This window comes from Grampus griseus (genome assembly GCF_964374135.1).
Source record: "Grampus griseus genome assembly, chromosome: 3".
NCBI classification, from domain to species: domain Eukaryota; kingdom Metazoa; phylum Chordata; class Mammalia; order Artiodactyla; family Delphinidae; genus Grampus; species Grampus griseus.
The window spans coordinates 170,677,256-170,698,609 of NC_139019.1; the positions used below are offsets into that span (position 1 = coordinate 170,677,256).

At 57.0% G+C, this 21,354-nt stretch overlaps 1 protein-coding gene across 1 annotated transcript in view; it reads right to left on the reverse strand.

Annotated features, from left to right (window-relative positions):
• The window catches only part of PIP5K1C (phosphatidylinositol-4-phosphate 5-kinase type 1 gamma), a 58,247-nt gene extending 37,506 nt beyond the window's left edge, over positions 1-20,741 (reverse strand). Inside the window, exon 1 of the mRNA XM_082651499.1 lies at positions 20,565-20,741. Coding sequence (XP_082507625.1) covers positions 20,565-20,658 — 94 coding nt within the window. The 5' untranslated portion in view covers positions 20,659-20,741. The remainder of the gene's footprint in view (positions 1-20,564) is intronic.
• Positions 20,742-21,354: the final 613 nt, after the last annotated feature.

Genomic DNA, 21,354 nt, shown 5'->3' on the forward strand with positions numbered 1-21,354 from the left:
GTGAATCTGTGGTCAACACCACACAGTGACAGAAATAAAGAACTTTCATATTTTTATATTACCTCAGACTTTTACCGCCAGCATTAATGACAGGGAAGGCTAAGAAGTCTAGAGTTAATAACTGATCAGAGTAGTTAACATCCCAAAGAACATGTTGAAAAATATCAAACTCTAGTTAGTGATACACATACGTAAGTGTTTCAGGTGGAGTGTGCTGATGTCTGCAACTCTGAAATGCATCCGTAAAATTAGATGGAGAGAAGGATGGAGGAGTGATGGGCAGGTGGATGGAGGGATGAAGTAAATACAGCAAAACGTTAATTGTAGGATCCAAGCGGTAATCAGTCAGTGTCCACTGTCCAATTCTTTCACCTTTTCAGTACGGTTGAAGATTTCCTTAATAAAATCTTTTTCCTCCGGATTAAAGGTGAATTTTCACCTTTGATGTCAGGTGTTTTTGAACTTTGGAGAAACACATTTTTGAGCAGATTCTGCCCAAAGAATGTGAGTGATCACAGGGGCAGTAGCGGACACTACTGAGCACCAGCGTGCCAAGCCCGAGGCACGGCGTAACAGGCGTTGCTCATCACACACTGGAGAAGGCACGTGCCTACCTCAGGGCCTTTGCACTTGCTGTGCCCTCTGCCTGGGACGCGCTATCCCTACACCTCCTCGTGGCTGGCTCCTGTCCTCCGCGCTCGGGTCTCAGCATGAATGTCTCGTCCTAGAGACCTTCCCCAACCACGCCGGCCCTTTCCCACCCCCAACCCCTTGCACCCTCTACCGCGCCCGTTTATTTCATGATACACATCACTGTCTGAAGCTAACTTCTTGATCGCCTTGCTCCTTCCTGGGAGAGCAGAGACCGGACTGTCTCGTTCACAGCCTCTTCCCCAGACCTAGCCCGCCTGCTGCCACACAGTAGGAGCATAGTAACTACAGGTCCAATGAGCTGGGGCAGGGGAGGCTAGGATGGAGAGAAGGGGATGGACGGATCGGGGGGCAATCTCAGAGGAGGACGGCCAGGATGAGGAGACCCCGTCATGGGAGGAAGTGGGGCTGGGACCCCTATCACTGAGACAGGGGCCCGGGAGGGCCATCCTGGAGGTGGCTGGACACGCAGGGCTGGGGACACGCGGGAGACGGCCTGTGGAGGTGACAGCTGATGCCTAGAGCAGCGCTCAGCGCACAGCAGGTGCTCGCTGAGTCAGCAAATGAATGGATGAAGACACGGACGCTGGGAAGCCCCGCCCGGCCCACAGCGGGGCTTGGCTGGGCCCACTGGAGGAATCCACACCCGAGGTCTGATTCCCCGTCACAGCCAGGTGGCTCCGAGTCCACAGCCACCAACCAGCTGGGGCTGTGGCGTAACGCGTGGGGCCTCACCGCGGGAGGACTCGGGCCATGGTCTGGAACTTCAGAACAGATGGCAGGTCTCCAAAAAATGTGTGGGGATTAATACAAGCTATTTCCTTCCTCTTGCATATGTTTTCTCTTATGATTTTGCATTTATCACTTTGCACCCCGGAACGGTGAATGGAACCAGGTGAGGAATGAAAAATTTTCCCCAGTAAGCGACTTCCCAGATGATATCCTGTCTGTTCACTCATTCCTTCATTCCTTCATTCCTTCACTCGTAACAACCTCAGTGAGCATCCCTTAGGTATAGGGTCCTGTTTTACAGATAAAATACTCCAGAGGAAACTGGTTCCTTGCCTAATGTTTAATAAGAAGAGAGTTTAAACACCCAGAAAAGCACACAATAAAATAAAAGACAACAATGTGTTACTATGCAGGTTAAATGAATCTTTTTTTGTTTATCCCTTAAGTCAGGGGTCAGCAAGCAGTTTCCATGCAGAGTCAGAGGAGACCCAGCAGAGGCCACCCAGGCGTCCCGGTGAGGGGAGTGACCTAAAGGTGGTTCTCATCCATGGTGGCCTGCTCCCACGGGACACTGCACAATGTCTGAGGACATCTGTGGTCGTCACCACTAGGGGGCTCCTGGCATCCAGTGGGTGGCGGCAGGGATGCTGCTCCACAACCCACAGCTCCCAGGATACCCCCAGGGAATGACCCAGCCTGACATCAGCAGTGCCGGGGGGAGACCCGGAGCAAATATAAAGATGTGTGGTACGGGGGGGCAGAGCCTGTACATGGGGGTTCATTATACTATTCTCTGGGTGTTTAAAATATTTCATGATAAAAATATACTTACTCCTACTATCCTGTCTGCCTTGCATTCTGTTTGAGGTGCCCCGTAATAAAAGGCTATGGCACACACACAGCCCTCCCTGTACTGGGCTGGCGCCCCACTAGCTGAGTCTCCAACCCTCTCAACACCCCTGGGAGGTAATCACCGTTGGACCCACTTCATAGCCAGGGAGGCTGAGGTCCAGAGGTCCAGCGAGTTCAAAGGCTGCAACGTCACCATTCGCTGTACCGAGAGTCACATCACAGGCCTGAGGGGGAGGAAGGCTCTGGTGCCGTTTCCAGGTAAACCAGGGGTTGGAGCCACGGAGCTTGACCAAGGCTGCATGGCCAGCAAGCCCCGGGGCCTGGGTGGGGTTCTCAGCCTCTGAGATCGACCAGGCTCCAGGGCAAGCCCCTTCCCCACCCGGGGCTGCCCATCCAGCAGCTGGCGGAGAGATGCAGAGACCCACACAAGTGCACTGTGTGCAAACACGCTCCAGGAGGCCAGGCCTTCGGAGAGCCAGCTGTGCTGCCACACAGCTCTGGGCCCGTTTACCCAACAGCGCGGGACTGGGGGCAGGGGGACAAATGGGGGCAGGGCCCCCTCTTAGCAAAGGTATCTCATCAACTCAAGCCGTCAAGACACACGAGGTCCTGGCACCAGGAAATAAGGCCTCTTTTCTCACCATGAAGCAGTTGCCAGTCCCATTTCCCTCCTCACTCTGGCTCCTAGAGAGCTCAGAGTCAGACTGGCAGCCTCGCCCCCCAGCTCCCTGTCCTTAGAGGCAGTACAGCACCAGCTCGCAAGGTGACACGGGGAACTCCCCTCCTAGCCTGGCAGTTCAGGGGCAAGTCCCAACCTCCTGAGCCTCAGTTTACCCCCTGCCAAACAGGTAAGAACAGTGCTGAGCTCCCAGGGTGTGGAGAGGAGTCTGAGGCACATAGAAAGCCGCCCCCAAACGCACCTTATTAGTTTTCCCATTGTCACCCTCCCCCACTTTCTTCCATTCATCACGCATGTTCACTTGGTGAGTCTGGTGGGGACGGTCATGGGGGCGCAGCCAGGACACGGTGGAAGCAGCACTGGACAGCTGGCACCACACGCTCCCCTGCTGACCCAGGTGTGCAGCCATGCGAGGTCTGAGCTCCCCCTAAGCGAACATGGCCCACTTCACACCCTCCCATCTGGTTCCTGGCCTCGTGTCCCTTCACACCAACATCTCCAGGGAGCCACACAACCCTCGCCCTTGGAATAACATCCCTGCATGCCTGGGTTCCTTTCCGGAGTCCTCTGTGTGGGGAGGGAGTTGTGGTTGCCCTCCAGGGCCACGGCCACCTCCCCTTCTCAGCAGACTCGATGGTTGTGGGGAGCCAGCTGGGCGGCCTGAGCCCCGGGCAGGGCAGGCATCAGGGGAGCCGAGAGCAGCCTCCCGCCAGACAGTATATGCCAGGGCGCTGCAGGTCTGCTGGGGAATGTCCACCTGACACCCAGACAACCAGTTGCTGGGGACCCCTGCCTCACACCATACACAGAAATCAACCCTGGACAGGGAAAGACTTAAAAGCAAAAGATAAAAAAACTTTAAAAGGAAATCAAGGAGAAAGTCTTTCTGTTCTGGGGTGGGTGGGGATTAATGTCTCCCGTGCAAAGTGTGAGCTAAGTGGAGCTCCAGGGGGTCCCCAGGGCCCCGTGTGCAGCTGGGTCCCTGCAGACTCACTAAGCCCCCGAGGGCAACTCTCGGAGGTGCTCAGGCCACCAGGCCAAGCTGGGCTGGCCCGTCTGCACAGCAGCAACCAGAAGCTTCCTCCCGAACCCTTTCTGGGGCTTTCCCTGACCCTCCGGGTAGAGCTGTGCTGCCAACTGTGTCCTGAACCTGGCCTGGGGCCCTGCGGCCATCTGGTCACCTGTCCCCGCCTCCACTGGGCTCAAGGACAGAGTCGCTGCCAGGGCCGGCACCAGCCTGGCACGGAGCGCAAGCTCACCTCACGTTGGATGATCGACTTTCGCTCTGCCCCGGGGCACAGATGTGCCTGGCCGTGCGCAGCCTTCCACCGGGCCCACACTATCACCGCACCTCCTCCTCTGCGGATTTGGGTGCTGGGGTGAGGGAAGCCGCATCTGGTTCACACCCAGGTGGAGCTCGCCTTCCCCATGCCCGTCCTAGGACCTCGGCAGTCCCGGCTCTACCCTCTCCTGGAGGCCTGGGTCTCTCCCTCTGGCACGACACACTGTGACCCCACCTTTGGTGCTCTCCTGACTCCACTGAGAGCTCCACGGCGCAGGCTTCCCCTCTCCAGCCCCCTCAGTGTACCCGCACCAGCCCAGAGCTGGGCATGGAGTAGACCTCAGTGAGTATCGGCTGAGCGAGAAACCCTGGATGGCTGCATGGAGAAGGCTGAGGAAAAGCACCACCAAGAGCCTCAGAGATGAGCAGTGGGGACGCAGCCCTCACGAGTCTCAGACACGTTCCCTCAAGCTGGACATCAGACAAAGGGCTGAAGGCCCAGAATGGCCATGGCCCGTGGTGCTTCCGGCCCAGCCTGTCCTGAGTGATGCCCTACTCGTCTCTCCTATTAAGTGGGGGAAACTGGGCTCAGAGAAGGGGTATTTGGGTGTTTTGAGTCGAGACAGAAACCCAATTCACGCTGCTTGGAGAAAAAAGATGTGTGAGGGGGGGAATATTTGTTAATGTAAGTCAAGGGCCGGCAAACTGCCCTGGGGACTCAACCCCCACTGCAATTGTTATAAATAAAGTTTTATTGGCACACGGCCCCACCCACTCATTCACAATCATGGCAGCATCAGCTCCCACAGAGAACATCCAACCCCTCACAGAGAAAGCTTGCAACCTACCAAGACCAAGGAGGCTGGGCGATGGGCTTCAAGCCTCACTGGGCTGGGGGCCCCGAGGACTCAGTCTCCCCATCTCAGCTCTGCTGCTGCCCCCCCCGGTAGGCACCTGGGTGTGGGGTGGACCAGCCCCTCCATCCTCTTGTCCCACATGAAGTCCCAGAGCAGTGAGGCTCTGATGCAGCCAGGCCTGGTCCCACTCACCCAGGGCCGAGGCGCCCTGCCTGTGGGTTGGACAGGGGCTCCCCAGGGGAAACCAGGTCGCCAGCGTCAGTGCTCGGGAAGGGGCCGGCAGACAGGAGCCAGGTCGGAGGACAGTGGCCAGAGCGCGGTGGGGACAGTGCTTCCCCCACCCTGAAGGTGCCTGGCAGAGGGTCACGCGCTATCTCAGGACTGATGCTCGAGGTTTCTTGGCCCAGTTTGCCTCCCAGATGTATTTTATTCTCCAGCAGCCCGGGCTGGGTGGCACACACCGCACTGGATTCCAGCAGACCGAGGGCACTGAGGGAGGCGGGGCCGTGGCCGGAGGCTCCCTGGTTGCTCACGGGGTGGTACTGCCGGTTGCGGGGTGCTGTTCTCACAGTCCAGTTCTGGGCCCCATTTCCCAGGGGCCCCCAGACCCTAGGCCAGACCAGGAGCCAGGCCCCTGACGGTCAGCTGGGCCCTGGGGGTGTCACAGGGGCTCCTGCACTTCGAGGCCCCTCTGAGCCAGGCATGGTGGAGCTGACTGCCCAGCTGCACCCAGTAAGACAAGGGCTACAAGTGCCCCATTTTACAGATGAGAAAACAGAGGCTCCAAGGCCAAACAAGCTGCCTGATCCCACAGCCACAGCAGGGGCCCATCCTGGGGGCGGCTCCTCCAGCCTAGCCCACAGCCTCACTGCAACCTCGTGAGAGATGGAGCCGCGAGGTTTGGGGCTAAGCCACCCTAAGATTCCTGACCCACAGAAAGTGTGAGATGATAAATGTTTATTACTATTTTAAGCCACGAAGTTCTGGGGTAATTTGTTACAAGGCAATAACTAACCGATGCTACCTGGGTCTCAACATGGCCCCTGAGGCACAAACGAGAAGAGTGGATGGAGATGGGAGAGCTGTCCAGATGGAGGGCCCTCCCGGCCCGCACCTCCTCCTCCTCCCCCCCCTCACTGTGTTCCCCCTATGTGGCCCCCTCACTGCTCCTCACACACGCCAGGCACAGTCCTGCCCCAGGGCCTTTGCACGTGTTTCTCCTCTGCGTGAACGCTCTTCCCCAGCTCACCATTCAGGCCTGGATCAAACGCCACCCTTTCAGAGAGACCCTCCCTGACCACCGGCTACAGCTGGCTCCCAACCCCACTCTCCGCCACTTATAAGTCTGCTTGGTTTAAACCTTCTTTATTATAGTTTTGCTCCTCCGGTGGCTGCTCCCTTAGTAGCCATGAGCCCCGTGCGGGCAGCAATCACAGCCTCCTGCACATCAACAGCCCAGGGTGCCTGGCACTTGGCAGGATCGTGGGCACTAGCACCCACCCCCTTCTCCCTGGTGATGGCCCCAGGAGTCATGACGAGGTCCGGGGCCAGGGAGCCAGGGCTTGGCTCAGAGGGCACACAGGGGGCAGGAGCCCCAGGGCACAGGCTGCTTTGTGCGAGCCACCAGCTCCAACCCTCCAGTCACTCCAGGGACCAGCCAGGGCAGCAGGGACAAAGAGTTAACGCTGACCGAGTCTGTACCATGAGGCCAGGGCTGTTAATTTGTTTAATCTGCCCAACGGACCTGTAAGGCAGGTATTACGATTACCTCCACGTGACAGATGTGGAAGTTGAGGCTCAGAGAGACCAGGTCACTCACCTGAGGTCACCCAGGATCGAGAGGGGATGGATGGACTTGATTCCAGACGGCAGGCTTCGGCCTGAGCAACGACTGTATCCAGGAAAGGAGACAGGAAAGAGCCAGCTGAGAGCCAGCACAGCCTCCCAGGCAGTGGGAAGAGCCGGTGCAAAGGTCCTGGGGCAGGACCGTGCCTGCAGAGCTGGAGGGGGGGCAGGGGGTGGGGGGCAGTCGGCAAGAGGCTGTGATGCCAGAGCAGAGTCAGTGACAAGAGGTGAGGGCAGGGAGGGGACAGGCCTGACACCACTGTCACCACTGGACCCACGTGTGGCTGGTGATTACGGTCCATCTCGCGCTTCCCAGACTGGGGGCTTCCTTGGAGGCAGGGCCAGGGTCTGTCTTGGCCCCCGCTATGACCAGAGGCCAGGCCACAAGGGCACCCAGACAACTGGACGGGGGAAACACTGGGGTCCCGCCCACAGCAACACAAGTAACTCAAAACGCACCACAAACCTACACGAACGCAAGAGCTGAGACCATAAAACCCTTAGAAGAAAACAGGTAAATCCTCACGACCTTGGGTCGGGTACGAATTTCTTCACTACAACAACCAAGGCACAGCAGCCAAAGAAAAAAAAAAACAGAAGCTGGTCAAAACTGACACCACTGGGCTTCCCTGGTGGCGCAGTGGTTGAGAGTCCGCCTGCCGATGCAGGGGACATGGGTTCGTGCCCTGGTCTGGGAAGATCCCACATGCCGCGGAGCGGCTGGGTCCGTGAGCCATGGCCGCTGAGCCAGCGCGTCCGGAGCCTGTGCTCCTCAACGGGAGAGGCCACAAGAGTGAGAGGCCGCGTACTGCAAAAAAACCAAAAAACAAAAAACTGACACCACTAAGAAGATGAAAAGACAACCCACAGAATGGGAGGGAATACTGTGGATCATCCACCAGAAGAGGGGCTCGTGTCTAGAACACAGAAAGAACGCCTACAATTCAGTAATGAAAGGAAAACTAACCCAACTGGAAAACGAGCAAAGGACTTAATAGACGTTTCTCCAAAGAGGCCACACAAACGTCCAACACGCACACGAAGCGATGCTCACCATCACTAACCGTCAGGGAAACGCACACCAAGACCACGGTGAGCCCCCCACCCCCTGGTGAGGAAGGGGGAGGGGAAGGGGCACAGCCGCCGTGGGAGCGGAGCGGCAGCTCCTCAGAAGGTTAAATGGAGTTTCCATCTGACGCAGCATCACCACAGCGGGGTGTCCACCCAAGAGAAATGAGGACACGTGTCCACACAAAGGTTGTACATGAATGTTCTCAGCAGCACGAGTCACAGCAGCCATAAGGTGCAAACACCCCAAATGTCCATTGACGGACGATGGATAAACACACGTGTCCTTCCACACACGGGAGCATCACTCAGCCATGAAAAGGGGTGAAGCCCCGACACTCGCTACACCGTGGATGGACCCCGAGAACACGACGCTCAGTGAGAGAAGCCAGGCACAGAAGGACCCACAGGGTGTGATTCCATTGATGGGAAACGTCCAGAACAGGCAGATCCACAGACACAGGCAGTGGATTCGTGGTTGTCAGGGGCTGAGGAGGGGGATGGGGGTGACTGCTCATGAGGACGGGGCTTCCTTTTGGAGTGATGAGAATGTTCTAAAATCGATTGTGGTGATGGTCACATAACTCTGTGAATATAGTTGCACACTTTAAATAGGTAAAACCATGTGGCATGTGAATTATCTCTCAACAAAGCTGTTACTCAAAAAAAGCGTTTAGAGGGCTTCCCTCGTGGCGCAGTGGTTGAGAGTCTGCCTGCCGATGCAAGGGACGCGGGTTCGTGCCCCGGTCCGGGAAGATCCCACACGCCGCGGAGCGGCTGGGCCCGTGAGCCATGGCCGCTGAGCCTGCACGTCCGGAGCCTGTGCTCCGCAACAGGAAAGGCCACAACAGTGAGAGGCCCGCGTAACGCCAAAAAAAAAAAAAAAAAAGTGTTTAGAAAAAAGTCTAAGAGTAGAATGAGGTCTGCAGGCCAACCTCGCTTTACTGCACTGAACAGATACTGAGTTTTTGACAAAATGAAGGTCTGTGGAAGTCTATCGGCGCCATTTTCCCAACAGCATTTGCTCCCTTCGTGTCTCTGAGTCACACTGTGTTATATCTCACAACATTTCAAACTCTGTCTCTATTATTACGTTGTTATGCTGATCTGTGGTCAGTGATATTTTATGTTACTATCAAAAAAAAGATTACTACTTTCTGAAGGCTCAGGTGACCGTTAGCGTTTTTTTAGCAATAAAGTATTTTTAAATTAAGGTATGTGCATTGTTTTTTAGACATAATGCTACTGTACACTTAATAATACTACAGTATAGTGTAAAGATAACTTTTTTTTTCTGGTCGTACGCGGCTTGTGGGATCTTAGTTCCCCAACCAGGGATCAAACTTGTGCCCCCGGCACTGGAAGCGCAGAGTCCTAACCACTGGACCACCAGGGAATTCCCAAAGATAACTTATATATCTGCTGGGAAACCAAAAATTCATGTGACTTGCCTTACTAAGGTATTTGCTTTATTTCAGGGGTCTGGAACCAAACCTGCAGTGTCTCCGAGGTCTGCTTGCATTTTACAAACACAACAGTAGGAGGTGTGTGACCAGGGCAGGTGTGCACAGCGAGTGCCTCCCAAGGGGCTGGCAACAGAGGTGCCTGAGGTGGGTATGAGGGTGGGGCCAGGCCTGTATTTCGTGCCAGAAACACACGGCAGCTTTCCAAAGGAGGGAAAAGAAAAATCCCGAGAAAGCTGAATTCTGGGGGGGGGGGGGGGGGGCGCACATGCAAAGGCCCTGTGGTGACAGGACATTCTCCAGGAACAGCAAAGAAAGGGTCTGTTGTGGCTGGAGGGGAGGGTGCAGCTGGGGGCCAAGCCCTGACCAGCAGCCCATACTGCCCCCCCACCATTTCACTGCACAGAGCAAGTGTTTCCACAGTGGTAAACAGGAAACCTTGCAAAGGACAGGGCCAGGGGTGGGGGTGGGGGGCAAGGTGTTAATCCAGAACTCACAGGCCCTAAGAGAAAGAAGGTTCCAGAACCTTCACAACTCATGCCACAGACACAGCCTAACACCTGTCTGGGCTGAGCACCGGCCTGCCGCCAAAGTTCAGAGCCCGAGGCTCTGGGCAGAGACGGCCCTCAGGTCAGCAGACAATCACCACATGGAAGATCTAAGGGGGGCGGACTCAGTCATGGAAATCGGGTGGGCTTCCTGGAGGAGCAGGCAGAGGACGGACTGTACAGTGGGGAGGAGGAACGAGGCAAGGAGGGTAGCTCCGGGGGTCACCAGGCACATTCTCAGTGGCTCCGCAGGTGGAAGGGTTCAGGCGGCTGGGTCAGGGTCACAGAGGGACTGTCAGCCCAGGAAGGAGGCTTGTCCAGTCTCGGGCCCTTGGAGGGCCCCGCCGACCTCACGTCTCCAAATGCCATGTGGATCCTGGACTGAATCCGGGAGAGGGAAAAAAAGTTACCATAAGGGAAGGTTTGGGTTAATTCACAAAACTGTGAATCCTGACTGCGGGCTGCGCCGATGTTCCATTTCCTCCACGTGACCCCTGCACTCAGCTCAGAGAGCGTCTTTGTTTATCGGATGTACAGCCCGTCCTCCGTCCTCCTTACTTACAGATTCCACGTCTGCAAGTCCACCTACCGGCTGGAATTTATCTGTAACCCACACGCAGGGGGCTGCCACGCTCGTTCTCAGGCACACGCAGGGCAGCGAGGTCTCGGGTGTCCCACACACGTGCCCAGCGAGCCCGAGCCAGGTGACGCCCTGCCTGCTCGGTTCAGCTCTCAGACCACAGACAAGTGTACTTTCCGTAGTCTCTTTAGTGCCATGTTTTCTGCATTTTTGTGTTTTTGGTGAGTGATTCTGCATCTAAAACGGCCCTCCAGCGTAGAGCTGAAGTGCTTGCTGGCCGGTGTCCCACGTGCAGGAGGACGGTGACGTGCTCATGGGGACAGTACGTGTGTCAGATGAGCTTAGTTCAGGCAAGGGTTACATCCCCGCCGTGAATGAATCAACAACTGATATCAGACAAGGCGTCTTTAAACAGAAACGTACATCACACGAGGCTGCTGCATGGGGATCAGTTGTGATGATGGGGTGACAGAGGTGGAGCCTGGCCCCGCGTGTCCTCCCTCCCTTGGCAGAGGGCGTGTGGGTGTCGCCAGAGTGTCCCTGCAACTTTCCACAGGCTTCAAAATAAAACGTTAAAAAAATAATAATATATATGGAGACAGGTAAACATCCGGAATAATGGTCATTACCTCCGTAGAAACGGAGGGTCAAGACAAATAAATGCTCACTTTCCACTGACTGCAGGTCTGGGCTGCTGCTTTTTTCCAGTAAGCATGTTATTATTTGTAGCTGAAGGCATGCCTTTTGCACGAAGACAGAGGCAGACAAGGGGAACCGAACAGAAAGCCCAGAAATAGACCAGCTACACGCAAGAATCTGGTCTGTAATCAAGGTGGCACCTGAAATCCGTGAGGAAAGCAGATTACCCAGGAAGCGGGGGTGGGCTGACCCTGAGCCACCTGGGAAGACTTGGCTCAATTAAACCCTTGTACATCTCATGCCAGGATAAATGCCAAATAAAGCAAGAATTTAAAGAAAAAATAAGTAAAATTATAGAAGTACTAGAAGAATTTAACTGTAACCTCGGAACAGAGGACACATTTCCATCATGACGCCAAACTGGGAAACCATAAAAAGAGACTGATAGGGACTTCCCTGGTGGTGCAGTGGTTAAGAATCCACCTGCTGGGCTTCCCTGGTGGCGCAGTGGTTGAGAGTCCACCTGCTGATGCAGGGGACATGGGTTCGTGCCCTGGTCTGGGAAGATCCCACATGCCACGGAGCGGCTGGGCCCGTGAGCCATGGCCGCTGAGCCTGCGCGTCCGGAGCCTGTGCTCCGCATTGGGAGAGGCCACAACGGTGAGAGGCCCGCGTACCGCAAAAAAAAAAAAAAAAAAGAATCCACCTGCCGAAGCAAGGGACCCAGGTTCGAGCCTTGGTCCAGGAAGATCCCACATGCCGCGGAGCAGCTAAGCCCGTGTGCCATAACTACTGAGCCTGTGCTCTAGAGCCCGAGAGCCACAACTACTGAGCCCACGCACCACAACTACTGAAGCCCACGTGCCTAGAGTGCGTGCTCTGCAACAAGAGATGCCACTATAATGAGAAGCCTGCACACCACAACGAAGAGTAGCCCCCGTTTGCTACAACTAGAGAAAGCCCACACATAGCAATGAAGACCCAACACAGCCAAAAATAAATAAATAAATAGAAGATACTATCTAAAAAAACAAAGAGAGAGAGGCTGATAAATGGGACCACATGAAAACAAAAACACCGGCCTGACACTGATAATCATCTTCAGAGAAGATGGGGAAAAGCCACTTAAACTTACTTGTATCATGGATTTAAAAAAAAAAAATCTTCCATAATATATAAAGAGCTCCCACAGATCAATAAGAAAAAGACTGGTAAATAATTTGAAAATGGGAAAGATACAATCAGTATACAGTTCCCAGAAAATGAATAAGAGTCCTGAGATGTGTACGATTAAATGCAGGAGTGGGGTGAGTGGTGAAAAGGGGTCTGTGAGTGTGGAATCAAGACAAGACAGAGTGGAGACATGAATGCTTGTGGGGGCAAAGGCACCAAGGACTCCCTGGTGGCCGATGCTCCATTTTCCAGCTCTGACAAAGTGCAGGATGCTGTCAAGGTGAGGCAGTCCAGTGGCACTGGACTGCCGTGTGACCTGGGCGGGCAAGTCTCTGCTCCCTTTGCTGGGATACATTTTTAATAAAACAAAGATGAAACATTAAAAGGAAAAAATACGTGAAGACATTTCCTTCTGATTCACATTTCCCTCTGATTCACGTTTCCCTCTGATTCACGTTATGATAAATACCCAGACCTCCCTTTGTGCCATAAGTTTGGCAAAGATGGAAGAAATGGGCGAGGCACGGAGCTCTCACCCTTGCTGGAGGGAACTTGGAACGGTTCACCTTGGGTTCATCACGTGCATCTTATGATGCTCTGACATCTCAGGGACCTTGCAGACCTGGGGACTGTCCCTCCTGGAGTCAGCCAGCCCCTAGATCACAAACCATCTGCCTGTGAGCACATCTCTGCTGTGCCAACCAAGCCACTATGGGCCACACCCTCAGCACTCCTCATCCTGCTCACACGCAAGCCCAGGGGCACCGCCTCAACCGCCCCCAGCCAGAGCCCATGCCAGCCCACAGCCGCCGCCATCGAACGAGCCGATCCCAAGCTGGCTCAGGGTGCCAATGCTGCCCGTCCCTCCCATCCTGCAGAAACCCCAGTAAGGACCCGTGCTTTCTCCGCGTCCGAACTGGCTTGCAGAGACAGGGCCTCCATTTCCCACAAGCTGGGCCCCGTCCTGGACGGTTCGCATGCGCTGGCTCATCTAATCCTCATGGGATCCCCGAGAGGAAGGCGTGCCTGGATGCCGCTTCACCAATGAGCTTCCCGTGGCTGCTGGGACCCTACATCCTGACTCTTCTCCACCTGTGCTCGGCCCCTCGGTCACCTCCCCTCGTCACACGCTGTAAAGGCCATGTCCTGCCAGGGGCTCTACGACGTGTCCCCCACGGACACATCAGCTGCCCGGTCATCGCTCTGCACGAGGAGGCCCTTTCCCTGCCTCGTCCCCACCTCCTCGCCCCATGGCCGTCTGCCCAAAAACCCCCTGGGCTCCAAACTTGGTCCTCTGCCCCCCACGTCTCCATGTCTCATATTCACACTGCGCCCGACCGTCCCCCATCTCAGCTGAGGCAGCTTGCCCTTCCAGGGGCTCAGACCCCAACCTGGGAGTCACCCTCTACTCCTCTCCCCTCCCCCGCCACACTCACCCCTTCAGTAAGTTCGGTCGACTCGGCTTCTAAAATCTGCTCTGCATCACTCCTTCCTCCTGCCTCCACCCAAGCCCAAGTCCCAGCATCACCACCTGGACCAGCACAGTCCCCTCCACCGTGGTCCCGGGCTCCCACACTCCCTCCCCACAGTCTTTCCCCCACAGTGGCCAGAAGTAGCCCGTGAGCACCTAAGTCAGGCCCCGCCCCTAATCTGCCCACAGCCCTCCAGGGACCCCTCCTCCCTGGGGGTAAAAGCCCAAGTCCTCCCCGCGGCCCACAAGGTCCTGCCCAACCTGCCCCGTCCCCTCCCTGTCCTCCCCTCCTCCCTCTCTCCCCCTCACTCACTCTGCTCCATCCACATGGGCCTCCTTACTGTTCCTGCAACAACCCAGGCACAGTCCTGCCCCAGGGCCTTTGCACGGGCTGTGCCCTCTGCCTGGGAGCCTCTCCCCACACCCCCTCAGTGCACATCCCCTCCTTCCTGTATATCTCTGCTCAGATGTTGCCCGTCGCCCCTCCTGAGTACCTGGCCTCCATCACTCCCCCCACGCCCGTTTTTCTCTCCCCTTCTCCGCTCTGCTCTTCCCCACGGCACTCGCTTCCCCTGCCGTGTTACACCTCTCTCTCCTTGCGTCACTTACTGTTTGCACACACCCCACCCGCACCCCCGGCACGCACACAAGGACCGTGCCCGTCTCATTCGGGCCTCCCCAGCACCCGGCCCAAGCAGTCTTCAGCAGCATCTGCTCACGAACACCTGACCTGCACCCCACAGCCCCAAACCTTCAACGGCAACCCCGTGCCCCCAGGATAACGGCCCATGTGTGTGCATGACACGTGCATGATCGAGAGAGAATAGCAACTGGGGCAGATGCTGGGGTCTCTTTCCTTGGTCAGAGCCAGAGGCCAGGTCTCCAAATGCCTTCCCACTGGCTCAGGCACTTGAGGCCCCTCAGGCTGGACCCCTAACCCCTCCATGGGGCCTGGTGGCACCTAGTACAGGGGCGCCAAGGCTAATCCCCAGGTCAGTAATCCCCCCACGTGCGCAGTCCCCGCTGTCCAGCTGGCAGCAGTCAGAAAATCCCCAGCGGGATCCCGACCTGCCCTGTCACACGTGGTGCCACGCAGCTCAGTGTGGGCAGCGGGAACAGGAGGGCCCGGGGCCTGGTCACCAGGCTGGTAAATGCCCGGGCCACACGGCTGTCACTTAACGAGCACCGCCGGGGGTGCGGGGCTCACCTCTCCATGCCCCGCCGAATCCCTGGGACCCCTGCCCTCATTCTGAGAGGTGGAGGCAGGCACACTGTCCTCAGCCCAGGCAGGGCTGAGCCCGGTCAAGCCCCAGGCCACGCTGCCCAGGATCCCGTGGGAATCCACCAGCCTTGGGGGCCCCGAGCAGCCCCCCAGACCTGCTCCTCACCCATCAGCACAAGCCTGCCAGGGCCTGGACCCCCAGACCTGCTCCTCCTTGGGCCCTCACCAACCGCCCTCCCCCCACCAACTCCAGGGTGCAGGCCTCCCTATCCACCCTCCCTGCCACAAGACCACCGTCCAGGCCCCCAGCCCCACTCACCTGGATGCCCACCCCCGCAGCCCCTCCCCACCAGGCAGGCAGAGGGCTCTCGCTCTGTAAAACATGACTCTCTGCCCTGCTTAAACCCACCAGCACCACCGACTGGACTCAGACCAGAACCCGAGCAGGGCCAGGCCCCCCACCCCTTCCCTTCTGAGGAACAAATCACGCTCATTCCTGCCTCAGGCCCTTTGCACTGCTGATCCCTCTGCCTGAATGCTCAACCGCAGCTGCTTGGGTCACCTGCTCCCCTGACCACCTGGTAGCAGCAGGCCCTGGTCACCCCCTGGGGCCACGGCGCCCATTTCACTGCTCTGGCAGCTCCCCATGGGCTGGCGTGGTCTGACTCAGGTCAACAAGCGTTCTCCGTAGAGGACCAGCCAGTGAGTGTCTCCAACTTTGCAGGCCACGGGTCTCTGTCTCAACTCTCAGCTCTGCCGCTGTAGCTAGACAGCCCCGTGGACCACAGGCGAATGACAGGGCGTGGCGAAGCGTCAGGAAGACGTGACAGACAAAAACCGGTGGGCGGGATGGACCCGGGGCCCCAGTCTGCAACCGCGGGCCTCACCTGTTTACTAGCTCGCCATCGCATCCTAACCCCTACCAATCTGAAGGTGAGGGAGCCCAGGTGCCGGACCCCTGCCCCCCCAGCAGGTGCTCCATAATGTCCAACAGGCCCTGCCCAAGGGCAAAGCAAGAGGTGACCACACGTCCCCGTGAGCCGAGTCAGACGGCGGCCCCGCCCACCCAGGCTCTGGGGGAAGCGGTCCCTCGAGCTGGCACCCACGTGGGGCCAGCCAGGGCAGCACCCTTCCAGGGCTCTACAAGCCAATCGACCTGATCCAGCTCCACGAGAAAGGCACAGTCATCACGCCCATTTCACAGATGGAGACACCGAGGCAGAGGACCCCCTGGCTGGCAAAGGCAGTCCGGCTCCTGAGGGCTCTCCACGGAGAGGACCAGGCTGCCGGGCCAAGCGCCGGACATGGCCTCACTAGAAAGTGGCCAGGGCGGGATTAGAACCGGGAGCCTTCTGCCTCCAAAGGCCATTGTTGACTACCAATGAGCAGAGGAGGGACGCTGCTGCCGGCGGTTACAATCCGCCCACAGCTACAGAGGAGGCCCCTGGTGATGAGGCCCCACCCCCAGCCATGCTGGCCGGACGCTGCTTTTCGAGCACATGAGGCCTTTTGCTTGGGCCCTGCTGGCTTCCTGCGCCTCCTTCAGGCCTCCCTCAAATGTCACGGGAAGCCTCGTTGAGAGGACACAGTAGAGCAAAAACTTGAAAGAACTAAGGAAGCAAATGACAGGGATATGGAGGATGAGCATGCCAGGCAGAGGGCACAGTGGGGCAGCACCAGGCCTGGCGAGCTGGAGGAACCGCGAGGAGGCCCGTGTGTCTGGAGCAGAGTGAGCGAGGGGTAGAGAGGGAGGAGGGGAGGGCAGGGAGGGGACGGGGCAGGTCGTGCAGGGCCTTGTGGGCCGCAGGGAGGACTTGGGCAGATCCCTTTTCACCACTCACCCCATTCCTGCATTTAATCCTACACATCTCAGGACGCTTATTCATTTTCTGGGAACTGTATACTGATTGTATCTTTCCCATTTTCAAATTATTTACCAGTCTTTTTCTTATTGATCTGTGGGAGCTCTTTATATATTATGGAAGATTTTTTTTTTTAATCCATGATACAAGTAAGTTTAAGTAGCTTTTCCCATCTTCTCTTAAGATGATTATCAATGCCAGGCAGGTGTTTTTGTTTTCATGTGGTCCCATTTATCAGCCTCTCTCTCTTTTTTTTTTTAGATAGTATCTGCTATTTATTTATTTATTTTATTTATTTTTGGCTGTGTTGGGTCTTCGTTGCTATGTGCGGGCTTTCTCTAGTTGTAGCGAACGCGGGCTACTCTTCGTTGTGGTGCGCAGGTCCCAGGGAGGTGGGACCCTGGAGGGCTGTGGGCAGAGGAGGGGCGGGGCCTGAGTCAGCTTTTAGTGGGAGCCTTCTGGAGTGAGCGGGAGGGAGCACAGGAAGAGACAGGGGGGCAGGCCAGCCATGGATGATGGGGCTGAATTCACATGGATGAACCAGGTGGTGGCAGGGAGTGGGGGGCAAATGGGTGGATTTTCGGTCCACTTTGAAGACAAAGCCGACATAATTTGCCACCAGGTTAGACGTGGGAGGGGCCAGGGGTCAGAGGGGAACACAGCTGACTATTCTGAGACATCACGGAAGCAGGAAGGACAGGAGGGAAACTGCTCAGAAACACCAGGCCACAGCTCAGGCCAAAGCCCACAGGCAGCTCGTGGACACCCACAGGAGCCCCGTGAATGTGCCCAAGAGCCCAGCCTTCCTGAGATCCTCCACAGAACCAGGCACTCCACAGAGTCCCCAAAAGCCAGCAGAGAACACCATCGGGCCTTCCCTGGTCCGGGCCTCGGGAGCCCAGGAGTTTAAAGTAACCGGATTCTAAAACACCACCGATACATTTCACCTCCCATCAGATTGGCCAAAATGGCCGAGGCCGATAACATCCGGAGCTGGCAATGCTGCGAGTAGATAGTCTCTCTTGGCTCCTGCCAGACCTTTCCAGAAAGCCAGCGGGCATCAATCTGGTTGCGCCTGACCCAGCCGTTCCAAGGCGGGGACTCCAACCACTAGAACTGAAAGTACCACGGCTACAAGCCCACGTTCAAAGATGTTTACTGCAGCATCGCTTGTGACAGCAAAAGGCGGCTCCAGAAACCACTGGATCGTCCCTCAGCAGGAAGCTCATGCCTAAAGGGGGTGGGCTGTCACTAAAGTTCACCAAGCGCCCTCCACCTGCTGATGCACTAACTCAGGTAAAGCTGGCAGTGTGGCCCCATTTTACAGATGGGGACACTGAGGCTCAGAGAGATCAAGGCCCTGTGAGGTCACAGAGAAATTGAGTGGAACCCAGGCAGGATAAGGGGTTTCCACCTTCTCAATCACAGCACCATATTCTCTCTCTCTGAAGAAAAGAATTGATACCAACGTGGGGAAAAAATGCTGTATTATGGATAAAAAGCAAGCAAGTTACAGAATGATGGGTGAAGGTGAAGTACGGCAGCCCTCACCCCAGATGACTGTGTCTTCAGGGGACACTGGGCGATGTCCAGGGACACCTGTGGTTGTCAGGACTGGGGGGGCTCCTGGCATCAAGTGAGTGGGGGCAGGGATGCTGCTGGACCCCACAGTGCCCAGGACGGCACCCACAACAAAGAACTTTCCAGCCCCAAACTAGCGCAGAGGCATCGAGACTCTGGCATCGTACGAACCCCCTGGTGAGCAAACAGACCCATCTGTGTGTTTATGCATCTGTTCGAGCAGCAGGAAAGGCATGGACAGTTGTTCCCCAAACTTAAGAGAAACGGGTTCGGCGGAGGACAGACAGCTATTAACCCTAAAGTGAGTGAAGTAAGTGATCAGCTGTGGGAACCGGATTTCTGCGGGTTTGGGGACAGGAGCGGGGACGGCCCCTTATGGGCCAGGTCCCTGTGCTCAGACCCAACCACAGCCGGGGCCTGGGACTTTATCTGCCCCCATCAGATCACCTAGCCCCTGATAAGACAAATATATGCTGTGTGGCTTTCCTGTGGGCACTGCATCCTAGTCTATTGTGTCTCTGCCCAGCACAGGGCAGAGGGCTGCTGGCGGAGGTCAGGGGGCTGACAAAGGACTTCAGCCGGGTCCCTCTGCCATGTCTGGGGCTGGCCAGGCAGGGCATCGCCGCCAGCAAAGAACGGGAGCCAGAGGGCCGGATTGTTGGAGCTGAACCAGGGTAACCCACCAAGCAGCTCCAGATGGCAGCAGGAAAGGAAGCGGTGGGAGTCCTCTGGAGCCCGGGGGAGCTCGCTCGCTCTGGCTCCTTCTCCAGACATTTCTCCCAACTCCCAGGCAGCACAGCATCTCCCTGCCTGCCAAGGAAGCTTCGGGAGGCCCGGGGGAGAAGGAGGATGGATGCCCCTGTGGGTGTCTACAGGGGACTCGCCAGAGAGGGCTGCCTGGAACAGAGAACTCTGCGGATCCAGAAACTTCCTATTTGGGAGCCTGCAACCTTGACCAAGAAGGAACCAGGCAGTGGCTGGGCTCTGCACACCGCCCCAGGGAAAGGCAGACCGCGGGCCCACAGGGCAGGGCGAGGCTGCCTCCTTCCCCAAACCTGCTCTGCTAGAGGGCCAGGGAGGCATGCCAAGGAGAGGGGCTCAAGAAAGCACTGCCCCTACAGAGCTACGGCAGCCCCCCAACATCCAGGGAAAAGGCTGCAGGGGGCCTTCTCCTCCCCCACCTGCTGGCAAGCCCTGGCACTGAAGGTGCCTGGAGATGTCATTCCCCTACCTACCTCCGGTTATAGGAGGTAAACTGAGACCCAGAAAGGGAAGGAATGGCCAGTGGACTAGAAACCAGGTCTGGTGAATTCCACAAAAATGAGGTAGTCAGGAGGCTGACCCATCTGGCCTCCGAGACCCCCCACTTCCGCCACAGCAGCCCCTGCCCTTAACGACCAGTAAGATGTGCTCACAGGGTGACGACTTGCAGGGAAACGGGTGAGGCCCGGAAGCTGATACCAGCAAAGTGGGCGGCCCCGAATAGTGGGTCCAGACGGTCGGGGCGGGGGGAAACATGTGGGACAGCGTCACCCCTTGGAGGCAAGGTCCCCCATCGGAACGGGGGTACTCCACTATCCCACATGCAGAGCAGCCCCCTGACAACACTGGGTGGGACGTCGTTCCCAAGCGCCCTCAGCAGGAGGCAGTGCACCCACCCACCACGCGTCCTAAATAGAGGTCGCACCCCTCCCAGAGGTGAGGACCCATCTTCCCCGCATGTCTCCAACGGGGTCTGCTCCACCCACAGCCTCCCAGAATGGGGCCCTGCGCCAACCCCCGCTCCCAGACAGCCGGCTCCCCCAAGAACCCCGGGAATGGGCGGCGCCACCCCGACCCCCAGGGCGGGGCGTCTCGGGCCCCGCGGCGCGTCCCCCAGCCCCGGAGTGGGGCGTTCCGTCCCCCCCGCGAGCGCCCCCGAGTGGAACGTCCCGGCCTCCCCGCTGCGGGTCCCGACGCCCCTCCGGCGCTCGGACGGGTCCACTGGGCCCCGGCAGGGGGGGCAGGGCGGGTCCATTCGGGGAGCGGGGAGAGAAGGAGGAAGGTCCGGAACCGTTACCTGCTGCCGCACTGCTCTCTGCCGCCCAGGCCGCCTCTGAGGTCACGGCCCCCGCCTCGGCGCTCTCCGCCTCGTCCGGCACCTCCAGCTCCATGGCCGCGCGCGGACCTGCCGGCGGGCGGGCGGCCGGCCGGCCGGAGGCTGCGACCCGAGATGCGGCCGCAGCCGCCGCTGAACAACAACCGCCACCGGCTGGAGAGCTGAGGGAAGGGGCCGGGCTCAGGGAGTGAGGGGCGGGCCAGGGGCGGGGCCAGGCGCTGCGCCATCGCGCACCGCGCGCACCGCCAATCGGGGCTCGGAGGCGGGGCCTGCGTGCGTCCCGGGCCCCAGGAGCGGCGCGAGCGCCCTCACGTGCCCAGGGGTGGAAGGGCAGCGCCATTCCTGTCAATATTACTGTAGTACGTAAGAGCATTATTATACATAACGAGCATAAATAATAATTACAGTTAAAAATTATCACCATATTAAAAATAAAATTTATATTACATGTGCTTATGTTTGATATAACTAATAGTTACGTAATAATAAGAAACAAATTTTTATCATTATGCACAATATACAAATTGTATGTCATATTGTCATGATACATTAACGTGACTATTAAACAAACAGTAATATGGTATTATAATAAGTAATGTTAATATGTAACGTAAAAATATTATTTATGATATATAACGTAGTAAAATTTAGTTATATGTAACAATAACATCCTTAAATGCCAAGCTTAGTGCTAAAGCCTTTATATGCAATATCTCCATAAGTTAGGAACCTGCTTTTTGTTTCTTTTTTT